Source organism: Lissotriton helveticus, chromosome 6 (genome assembly GCF_964261635.1).
Source record: "Lissotriton helveticus chromosome 6, aLisHel1.1, whole genome shotgun sequence".
NCBI lineage: Eukaryota > Metazoa > Chordata > Amphibia > Caudata > Salamandridae > Lissotriton > Lissotriton helveticus.
In genome coordinates, this window is record NC_136067.1 from 331,232,189 (window position 1) to 331,244,730 (window position 12,542).

The following is a 12,542-nucleotide window of genomic DNA, read 5'->3' on the forward strand; positions in this document are numbered from 1 at the left end:
AATCAAGGTGAGAACTTATTAACTATCATTTTGACATTTAGAAGTCAAAGATATAAGTAAAAGATACTGTGTAACGAGATCTTCCTCAGCGAATCTTCTTAAACCGCCTACGTTTAAGTGTAAGACCAAAGGTGGGAAATTCTTTGCAGTCTTAGGAACAAAGGCTTGGAATAAACACCCTAAACAGTTTATATTTATTGATTCTGAATCCCTGTTTAAGAAAAATCTTAAAAACTTCGATATTTTCATCCACTGACTCAATGTGCCAAGCACTTATTCGATAAAGTCAGCATCCTTTCAATCCCCTGGTGTCTTAAAATCCTGTTGCTACCTGCACAGTTCTAAGATGCTCCTAAAGTCACACTTTACAAATATAATATTCATTCATGTTACCATGTATTACTAAGACACGGACTTCCACCTTCTAGGGTTGAAATTAAGTGAAAACATTCCTCTTCATGTGTTAAATCCAACCGTTAGGAGGAAGTCATGCAACCAATCCTTAAAAATATAGACTTATACTGCACAAGGTGTGCCAATAAAACCAAGGTATTCTCTGAAAAGATATTTCCTCCATACCAAATTATAAACTTCAGATTTTAAGAAAACAAATTATGATGCATATGTCTGAGGAGGCGCTAGGGGGCGCACAGCGGCATGGCTGAGTAAAACCACAGCTCCGCCGGACGGCTCATAATACGCTGTCTGAGCCGGTCGGTAGCCCCTCCTGACCGCCGCAAACCAAAGGATCGATGGTGCGAATTCATCCAGCATTAAATGCAGCGCTTTGGGGCCAATTACATAGAGGCTAACGCCCAAAACCGGCGATTAATGCGAGAGTGACCGGTGCTTACTACAAGATGGCGGGCGTCAAAACGAGAGACAGGCAGACCTTCGCAAAACTGCGTGCCCTGGACCCATAGTCGGCTCGTGGCAGTGGATTGCAGACATCGGCAGTCGATTCAGCGGTTATACGGGGGCAATACACAGTAAGGAGCGACACGAAAATATGGTTATTGTCTTTTACAAAGAACGGCGTGGCTCCTTTAAGAGACTTCAGCCCCTGGACCACAAAATGGCGGCGCCCATCGGCATAGCGCAGCCCGGGAGTGTCTGACCCGTGGTACGCGCTACAAGGGCTCGTCTGCTGCGCAGGAGGGTTCCACCATCAGCGCGCTAGGATCGAGGAGACCTGGGCTCACTCATCCGAGGTGCGGTGCTTCTCTGGGGCGTACGTTGAGGAGGGAAATGACGCGTGGACGCGGGATGAACGGCCCCTGAAATGCGGTAGAACACAGAGACTGCAGGGTGCTGATTGCCATGTGCTCTGCACTGTTCCGATCGCATTGGCCTCAGAATTCAAGTCGGGCTGTTTCCCGGGGATGAAGGGCACGTCAGCATCGTGATCACAATTGAATGTCTGCCACTAAAAGAGCACGGAATTATGCGTGAACTGCTGCCTGCTGCCCCGGGAGGACACGGACACACGTACTGGGTAGTGAACAAACCAATGAGGGGAGCGGAAGGACACCTTCCCACATATTGCATCAACCACTAACGCATGCACAGCCCAGTCAGACAGCGGGGATGCGCGCCGCTGCTAACACACACAAGAACACAACCAGGTTCCCTGCACCACCTTTGACGAAGAGGCATTACGTGTAACACACGAGACGAGCACCCTGCCAGTAGCGGAGCGCTAAGGACGCTGTCACGGAGTGTTCTGCCGAAGTACCGACCGGAGATCGCTAACCCCGACAAGGTGCGTCACACAGAGACAGTTTCTTAATGGAGAGTCGTGCTGCTGGGGGACGAGACGGGCCTCGGTGCGAACGTGCTGCAGTGAGTTAGCTTTACGCAGGGACCCCACCCGCATCAGGATCTACGAGCACTGAGCCCTGTCGAAAAATTGAGGGTTGAAACCACGATGGGGAGAACTGGCTGACCGTGCGAGTGAAGAGTGCACCACGATTGCCGCGGGCGGTCTGAAGACGGCGACGGCAGCAAGGCTCACCAGATCCACGCGGCAATTGACAGATACGCAACCGTCTAAGACTCTTACTATGGGAAAGCCAGATAAACAACAACAGAAGATCTCATTTGAGAGTAAAAAATCGCCAAAAAACACAGACCAACCGCCTGTGGGGGAAGGGGCACCGACGATGGAACCTACCTCTAACATGGAAAAAATACTACTGTCAATACAGGCGAACGTCCAGGATATTAATGGAAAGCTGGATAATCTCACGTGCAGAATGGACGGGATGTCTGACAAGCTCGAGAAACATGGCGAACGTCTGGACAATGCTGAAGCCAGGATATCATCGGTGGAAGACGAGGCACATGCCACGACCAGCAAGTGCACTGGCATGGAACGCGTCCTCGAAGTAATCAAGGCAAAGGAGGAAGAGTTAGAAGCGCACTCCAGAAGAAATAACATACGCGTTACGGGCCTACCTGAGTCGACCAACACGGGCAAGATGGAGGTCTACATGGAGCAATTGTGCAAAGACATTTTCGGCACGGAGGCCCTATCGCCAATTTTCATCGTCGAAAGAGCCCATAGATCCCTGGCGCCCAGGCCGAGACCGGGAGCGACACCACGCCCGATAGTGGCGAGAATTCTAAATTATCGCGACAGAGACACTATACTGCGCTTAGCGCGTGAGAAGGGGAAGATCACGCATCAAGGAAACACTTTGGAGTTCTATCCAGACCACACATTGGCGGTACAACAAGCGAGGAAGGAATATGCCACCGTCAAGTCGAAGCTGAGAGAACTCAACGTGGGATACTCTATGCTATATCCGGCGAGACTACGGGTCACATGGGAAGACAAAGCAGTGGTTTTGCCGTCCCCGAGGGCGGCTCAGGACTTCGTAAAGAAGGTGATACAGCACAACAAGCAGCGGGCACGAGATGATCATCACGCGGACTCAGATGGTAATGGGTAAGGGAGGAAGAGCTATCAACGGACTCATGGTAAGACCTAACCTCTTTGTATCCCACGCGGTCCTGTGCACACGGCTCTGGGGGACCGCAGGGTCGGAAGGACGCCACTCCTAATGATGGTGCCGAGCCCGGACTTGAGCCCCACTGGGATGACAACCACTGCAATGCCAGGGACTACAACCTAGTCTAAGCTAGCTGAGGGGCAGAAGCACACAGACTATATTGGCCACAAATATTGGACTCACTGTGTGGTGATGGGTGCGGCGGGCTTTGGTGCACAGAGGAGGGCCCTGGGTAGTTGAATGATTATGCAACGCACTACTTAAAGACGCACTAACTGTGCCGCAGGTCTCTATATACTATTAACTTGAACTGGTATTACAGATGCACACTCCTATCTAGGGGGGAAAAATAAGAGTGGAAATAACGACACGCCTGTATCGAGCGTATACTGCGTGCAAAGTCACATAGATCTGCACTCACCAAGGGGGGTAGCATAACATCGATCCATTGATTTAATGTTGACAGTATTGGCTATTAGGTTGCGGTGGGGGGGGGGGGAGATCGCGGGGACATGTTCCACTAACAAGGTTGCAAAAATTTGTAGAATGAGCCGTCCACGCCCATTGGATTGGGCGCTGAGTTGTGCCCCAGGCGGACCTCCCAAGGGTATTCCCCACGACAGTTGTTCTACATAACTATAGTTTATGGGTTTCTACTTCAGGGGTGAATGGCTTCGGCAGGTTTGCTGGAGTGGGAGGGGGGATGGAGGGTAAGGGGACAGTTTATGTTCAGAGACCTATTGCTAATAGAATTGTTGTGATAACGTACATGATATGGCAGGAAGAAATCGGGCTAAATAACACTATATGCACTATTAGGTTGATTATGGTCTACCAATCGATCATTACGGTGACATCATGGCCTTATAGATGACCCCAGATGCGACAGATACAGACAGAACACACTTAAAATTTCTAACGTGGAATATTAGAGGTTTCACGCAACCACGTAAAATAAGACAAGTGTTTGATCATTTGAACAGGTGGAATATTGACAGCCATACTGCAGGAGACTCATATTGCACCGAATACGCAGCAACACATAGGTAAACGCTGGGCCGAGGCGACTTACGCCGCCACATATTCATCGTACTCCAGAGGGGTGATCACTCTGGTCAGGAAAGGGGTGAACTTTAAAGTACATCGAGTGATACAGGACCCAAATGGGAGATTTGTAATAGTATCTGGCACCATAAGAGGACAAAACTTGACACTCCTGAATGTATATGGTCCAAATGTAGACTCGCCAGACTTCTTTCAGGACTTGTGGGGACATTTGCAAACGTTCACCAACTCCGATATTGTGTGTGGGGGCGACTGGAATGTGACACTGACGGACGGGGTTGACCGATCCACACATTCTATTGAACAGCACAGACAGGCAAGGGCCAAACTGTGGCATATGCTACAAGACATCTCACTAACGGATATATGGAGGCAGAGGTACACGGACATACCAGGGGCCACTCACATATCAGCGATACATAACAGCTGGTCACGCCTAGACTACTGGCTGGGCACTAATAACATTGCATTATGGACGACGCAGGTAAAAGTCCTACCGCGCACATTGTCGGATCATAACCCAGTACTACTACAATTGGCGATTCCACAATATACTCCACCCCCATTTCACTGGCGGTTAAATTCACGCGCACTTACTGATACTGTCTATACAGACACTATTAAAAATGCGATCACTGAATATTTTTACATAAACGAGCCGGTAGTAGACGACCCAATGCTTCTGTGGGAGGCCTTCAAAGCCACTATTAGGGGGGTCTGTATGACGACTACCATTGGCATACTTAAAGACATCAGACAGCAGATAAAGAGATGTGAAAAACGCATGAGGGAGCTTGAGTCAGAGTTTGAAACCACGCAAGATACCGTCTTGCTGGCTGCACTACGTCAGGTACATTCAGAGCATCAGACTTTCATTGAGGATGAAATTAAATATCTCGACAGGAAACAATCTGCTAGATCATTCGGTGAGGGTGGGAGACCAGGTAGGGTGCTAGCAAATAGAATATGTAAGGGCAAGAGTCACTCTGCGGTACTACGAATCCAATCAGATGATGGCAGGGTGCTCACACAAGCGGAGGGCATATTGAGTGGATTTGTGGACACATATTCGACACTATATAAATCACAGCCAACCGCGTCTACGGACGAAATCCTCAAATATTTAGATGAGGTAGCAATCGGATGGCTATCAGATGGCCATAGAGAGTTCTTAGCGAGGCCAATCACAGTAGAAGACGTAACTGAAGTGATTAAGACCCTCCCCAACGGCAAAGCGCCTGGGCCAGATGTGTACACTAATGAATTCTACAAACAGTATGTAGATCTGCTTGCACCGCGCATGGTGGGCATGTTTGGGGCAGCGTTCGACCAAAAGGAATTACCTCCCTCACTCCGTGAGGCTGTGATAATAGCTCTCCTCAAACCCTCCAAAGACCCGGAAAAATGTGACTCCTATAGACCGCTGTCACTCATCAACACTGACTCTAAAATACTAGCGAAATTATTAGCGGTTCGCCTAACTCCATTGATGACGAACTTAGTTTTACCGGACCAAGCGGGATTCATTCCAACACGGTCAACGTCACATAACACTCGATCACTATTCGCTTTATCACACTACTTGCAACCCAACACGAAGGCGGCAGCGATTCTACTCGACGCCGCCAAGGCTTTTGACTTCATAGAGTGGAAATACCCGATTACTGTATTACAAAGGATGGGCTTTCCTAAACGATTCATCCAATGGGTGACACTGATCTACACCAAGCCATGCGCTAGAGTGCGGGTCAAGGGGTATGTTTCTGACATGTTTCCAATTGAGCGTGGCACCAGACAAGGATGCCCACTATCGCCTTTACTGTTCGCCTTAGCGCTTGAACCCTTAGCATGCATAATTTGACAGAACTTCAAAGAGTCGGCTCTCCGCTTTACTTCCAGACCTCTTCACATCTCTCTATATGCGGACGATATGCTTTTATACGTCCGCGACCCAGATACGCATTTAAACGAACTACTGAGAGAATATATCAAATTTGGAGGACACTCGGGGCTGGCCATAAACTGGTCCAAGTCTTCATTTATCCCGCTCACGGACACGACGACCCCATTTGCGACGGACTATCCGTTAGAATGTCAAAGCGAACCCATACGCTACTTAGGGGTGATGTATCATAGGGACCCAGTGGAGGTAATCAGATCAAACTATGGTGCAGTGATTTCCAAGCTGGAGGATAAGGTACAAAGATGGATTCAGCTGCCATTGTCCCTTGCAGATCGCATTGCGATTGTAAAAATGAACATGCTCCCTAAACTACTGTACCTTTTTTACAATATCCCCATTACCCCTCCTGCAGAAGTATTTCGCCGTATAAAATCGCTGGTGCTGAAACTAATATGGGCAGGCAAACAAGCCCGTATCGATCTCCGGACACTTAGTCTTCCATATGCGCGTGGAGGTTTTGGAGTGCCAGATTTTCTGTTGTATTTCTTGTGTGCCCAGGCACAATATGCTGCCTATTGGTACCACGACATACCATATCTCACCCATACCGCCATTGAAAAGGATGACGCTGCACCTATCCCACTGACAGCGATTATATCCCACACTAGACAGCCACTGCATGCGCGGGACATCAATTCTGTGGATGTTACGGTTAGGGCCTGGCAACGACTAGCTCATTTAGCACATAAGACACCGTTGTATGCACCTGCGATGCCATTGCATCACCATCAAGCACTATCGGTGACGGGGGAGAAGGTAGGCATGACATTGCTGCAAAGGGCAGGAATAGATAAACTGGGAGATCTATTTCACGAGGGTGAATTTATAGATATTACAGACCTAACATATATTCAGAATAAATCACCTATGTTACACTTCACATATCACAGACTGAAAAATGCTTTAAAGGCATTATACACTACATTCCCTGCAGAACCTGACAGTCTGAACACATTGCAAATGGTTATTACAACATCTGACACAGCCCATATGGTCTCACGACTGTATTCCTTGGCACAGGAGGAAATACCGCACGACACGGGGAAGGCCAAACAGAGATGGGACAGGGTATTACTGGAACCATTGACAGACCAAGAATGGACGCAAACATGCGCACTAACGCAGCTCCTCACTCCGAATGGCAACCTTAGAATCATTCATTATAAATTTCTCCACCAAGTATATTATACGCCTGCACGGATGTGCAAATTTGGGGGCCCAATGGAAGATAGCTGCAGAAGATGTGGCCTAGATAGTGCTGATTTTATGCACTTAGCATGGAGCTGCTTAAAAGTACAAGACTATTGGATGGAAGTAAGTAGAACCCTCTCCATTATGGTAGGGATGGAAATAGTCTGCACAATACAGGTTTGCTTATTGGGGCTAATCCCACACCTTGCATCCACTAGACGAAAATTCTGTGCGGTGTCCCTGCTACTGGCCAAAAGACAGGTTGCACGGTGCTGGCACAGTAGAAAAGTGCCTAAATTGTCCAACTGGCTGCAGGATATGTCCAACTGCAGGGATAAACTTGTAACGTATGAAGAGGATCTGCCAGTGAAATCCAGACCTAGAGACTTTTGGTGCTATCTAACGGACTATTTGCTCACAGTGAATGAAGCAGTAGTGGGGGGATCATAGGTCCTAAATGTTCAACTGATATCTATTCTTGTGTTATTAAGATGCCTGACTGGTTTCGATTTGCCAATGAACTACTGACACTCCTCAGTCCACACGGATGGTAAGATAAAGATGCACAGATTGCAGCGAGTTTATGCTTAAGGTCTCTAAGTTTAAGGTTGTATTTAGTTAATTTCAGTCACCTGAAGGACGAAAAAATAAAAAAAGTGCAAAACGTAATATCAATGTTGCAATAATGTGATTTAAGCGGCGACGTCACCGACGGCGCATATATCGTCAACATTCATATAGACAAGTATACCAATCCTGCATTAAGAGATGATGTATGAGGCCGGCCCCAGGGTTGTAGGCCAACAGCGATGTACTTTTACAAACAATCAATAAAGGTTTTGCACAAAAAAATTAAAAAAAAAAAATTATGATGCATATGTCTACCAGAGTGCTGAGATTTAACGACATGGCCATCAGACGCTTTGCAGATTGCAACAAAACCGTCTTTTGGCGGGAACTTAAAATCTTCTTCTCCAAAATTGAATTTCAGTTCGGCATTCTAAAGGGGAAAAAAGTTGAGATTTAAATATTTTTTTTAATACATTAAGAAACGTATCCAGCATCACACTAAGCAAAAAAATGATGGATTGAGATAGTGTACAGCATATAAATTAAAATTGTGCATACTTTTATATATAAACCGTCAAGCAAATATGAGAATGTTTTCACTTTCCAATTTAAACACTCATTTGGCACATATATACCGGTATCACTACTCTTTCAAGGAAGGTATGGGTCTGATTTCTTGAAAGAGACCGAAATGTGCAATTTTTATATAATAACTTATTCCAGCCAAGTCGAATTTATCAGCAATGTAGGTTTCATTCCTTCAAATGCTAAAAAGATTAGTATTAAACTCTATGTACCAGAGTTAACATCTGTCTTCCTCGACTACATTCATTCTAGTTTCATACGATACAAGGTGCTTTATGAAACAATATGGACATTTCAGTGGACCAAGGAAGGAATTCTAACGAAATCACTATGCCTTCTCTTAAAACTATCTTGCTGTAATAATCAGCTAAGACTAGGTTACAATCTCCTCGGTAAGCAGAAATCTAGCTTCATCTTACAAAACGAAAATAAAACAGCACTCCATGCTAGCAGCCTAAAGCATGTTACTAGCTTTCCGAAGGCACATGCTAAGGTGTGTTCTGGAATGTAACTAATTGAGGGGTGGCAAACACTTTTTGTAAACACTGTACATTAGACATCAGCTCAAGATATAAAGCTCAATGAACCCAAGAAACACTAAGCAATATTTGCGACTGAAATCTTAAGGGGTTTCGTGACTGGACCCACTGCCTTACCATAGTTGTTAATTATTTTAAATCTCCTTACATATAAAAATGATAGAGCTCTGAGAAAATGATTAAATAAACAGCATCCTGTGTACCTTTTTTTTTTCCACAGACTGACTTGCCTGTTAGCCATATTCACTATCTATTCTATGGAAGCATACAATCAATTATGGTAGTTGAAGTAGCATGCACAAAATCTAGCATCACAGATGTTTAAACAAATAAACAATGCAATTTGGATTAGTTACAGTGCCTATAACAGTTGAAGCTTTTCTGTAACATACATAATGTTCAGATACAGTACCTTCAAAACACAAGATGGAAAAAATGTCTGGTTTTTCAAATGTGCTGGAATGTCAAACGCTAGACCCAAGTCTTTCCCTGAAAAAAAGCATAAAAATAATGGATTTGATCGTGCCCAGGACATACGACAAAAAATTCATTCAACATTTCTCACCCCTGCCCTGTGCAACCTTTAGCTCCCTCCATGAAGGAATGCATATGCAATTGCATCCAAAGGCAAAAAATACTTCACAAACCTATTGTACAAAAATGATATGATAAACAGGCATACCTTTTGGATGAATTGCCATGTACAATGCAAAATACAAGGGAGGGAATTAAAGTGTGGAGCATGGAGAGTAAAGGTATTTTAGTAGTTGGTGTTTCTGTACTAAGATTGCAAGATTGGGTATGTGCTTCTCAATTGAGGCTCCGATATAAAGGGTTTCAGACGCATGAAGAGGGTTTCGATTGATTACAACCACTTGCTCTGCAAGTAGGTAAGCTTACTTAATCCATATTTCAGACATTAGAGACTCGATTTCTGACTGAACATTCTTTTTGTCATTATTTAAATATATATTAGGTGTTAATTAAAAAAAGAAAAACAGTCTGAAATTTAAAATATTCTCCTCCTTTGGTGCAGGTGGCCTATGACAGAGCTACAAGGATAATGTTTCCACATATACTCATACAAATGAAACTAAATGGGAATATCTGAAAAATAAGATGTCCTACAAGACCGTAACCATGAAAATCTGTACTGATGAATTACATAAAATAATAAATCCAAAAAAACTATCCACCAAAAAGGTGAAAATCATCTATTACAACTTCACAAATGTAAATGATCTTGGGGCAGAGGATCAGGTGTGGTTCTAGGGTGCAGCGGGAAGTAGTGTATGGTCACCACACAACCAAAAGTTAAAAAGAGATGCATACACACATGCACCAACTCTGGAAGCAGAAGAGGAGAAGCCAACAAAATAAAATACAAAAACAAGGAGGATGTTCTCTACAGAAGTCTAGTGCATAGCTAAATAGCAATAACAATTACTAACTGGCATTGCCAAACCATAGTCAGAACTTACCATTTTTTGAAAACTTGATAATGGCTTTCTCAATATCCAGATAGCATCCAACAGTATCATGCATAGTGAATTCCTGTAAAGAGAAAATACAAGTATTTTACTTAGTCGGATAACACATTAACAAGCAGTTGGCAAAAGGTTACTGTTTGGAAAGACCACGCATGTCATCTGAAGTAAATAATAATGATGGAAATAGCAATGGAAAGGAAATTACTAGCCTGTTATGGACTTCTCGGTCTATTCAAAGATGAGGGAAGTGGAGTTTAACATGGATATAAGAGGTCTTAGCAGAAATAACATTGCTCTCTTTGCAATTGCAGTATAGAAACAAGGTGGCTGTGACCCCTAAAATTGATTGGGTCCGTTACTGAAATATTTATACAAAATAATTGTTATACAAGAGTAAATATTCTTCACCAGAGAGAAAGACACAAAAACTTAATTTGAGAGTAAATTTCATTTATATTCTCTTATTTTATGAAATAGCAAAATAGATAATACACATAAATGTCAAGATATATCAATAGACGGTTACTCTAAAAAAGAGTGCAAAGAAAAAGTGCTTTTGTCCGAGGTGAATAAGAAATAGAAAAATTCTGAGAAAAGTAATTACAGATCATAGTTCCAAACTTTTACACAGTGTACACTGAAGTAATGTTAAGAACAGTAAACGAATGCGGATGGACCTATCTTCAAAACAGTTTTCTTTTACTCTTCCATGTCGGTTTCTAAAAATTATGCTAGTCTACTCAAAATGCACAATCCAAGTTAGGGGAAGGGCTAATACAACATAATCCAGACCATGGAACAAGGGGTGTCATAACATACTGCAGCACTCGTACATGCTTCCATCTACTGAGGATCTTGCCATACAATTTGCCTGGTGACTTCCGAGTACGATTTCAAACTTTTAATTATTTCTCAGCAGCCTGAGAAAATGCAACTCAATAGAGCAGCTGGAAAATGAGGCCTCCTGTCAACTACTGTGTACCAAAATTTCGCAAAGAATTATTTTAAGTGGTAAGTACTAGTAGGGAGGAGGGAGGGTTGCATGTGAAAAACTATTAAAGATATAAATACTGGAGTACCACAGTGTTGATCTTTCAAAGATTTACATGCTTCAATCCTGGTAGTGATAAGTATTACCCATTAGAAGTGGAGGTCGAAATAACCAACCACTCTGATTAAACAAACAAAAAACATTCTTAAACATGTTAAATGTCAGAAAAACCACAACTTTGTTTACAAAATAAGAACTTTTAGATGTTCAAGATGCAACATACTATAAAAAAAATGTAAAAAACTAATGTTTTACCTATTTAAAAAGATGACGTAGAACCGCTTGGCAAACTACAAAATTGGCATTTCAAGACGAATCCAAACAATGCTTGGTAAAGGTATGAACACTGGACCAAGTTGCTGCTCTGCAAATGTCCGTCAAAGAGACTCTAGCAAACAGGGCTGTAAAAGTTGCCATTTTCCTTGTTGAATGTGATTTCACCTTTCTATTCAATAGGCACTTAATGGTCTTCCCACCGTATTGTGACAATAGGTAATGGCTACAGAAACCCAGCAAGCTATACAACATCTGAGGAGAGCATATCCTTTCCTGGGTTTGGCACACGCTATCACTAGTTGGTCGGACTTCCTAAAACTCTTTGTTCTTTCAATACTGAATTTCAGACATCTCTTGACATTCAAGGAATATGAAGTTTTTGCAGCTTTGTTAGAAGGGTTCTTGAAAAACGTTGTTCATTCAAATAAAAGCAAGTGGGAACGTTAGGGTAATATTGTGAATCAACCCCAATTTCTTCCTGTCCGTTTTAAACTTCAAGAATAGCTTTCGCTGTAAAAGCTTAAAGCGCGCTTATCCTGCTAGATGAGCCAAAAGAAAGGCCATTTTCCACAATATACCTTTTAATTCCAAATTCCGCGTTATGGACGGATTCAAATGGACTTCTCATCAGTTGTGAAAGATTATCTTCAATTGCCAAGACACAGGTGGAGCTTTTAAGCAAGAAAAAACTCCAAAGAGACCCTTCATAAATTCCTTGACCAGTCTGATATACATATATGTGTGTGTGTGTGTGTGTGTGAGTGTGAGTGTGAGTGTGAGTGTGAGTGTGAGTGTGAG

At 43.5% G+C, this 12,542-nt stretch overlaps 1 protein-coding gene across 1 annotated transcript in view; it reads right to left on the reverse strand.

Annotated features, from left to right (window-relative positions):
* DDX1 (DEAD-box helicase 1) overlaps window positions 1-12,542 on the reverse strand; it is a 336,768-nt gene that overhangs the window by 129,931 nt on the left and 194,295 nt on the right. The window contains exons 10-12 of the mRNA XM_078647776.1: window positions 10,409-10,481; window positions 9,340-9,416; window positions 8,119-8,233 (exon numbers count right to left, since the gene is read on the reverse strand). Coding sequence (XP_078503902.1) covers window positions 8,119-8,233; window positions 9,340-9,416; window positions 10,409-10,481 — 265 coding nt within the window. The remainder of the gene's footprint in view (window positions 1-8,118; window positions 8,234-9,339; window positions 9,417-10,408; window positions 10,482-12,542) is intronic.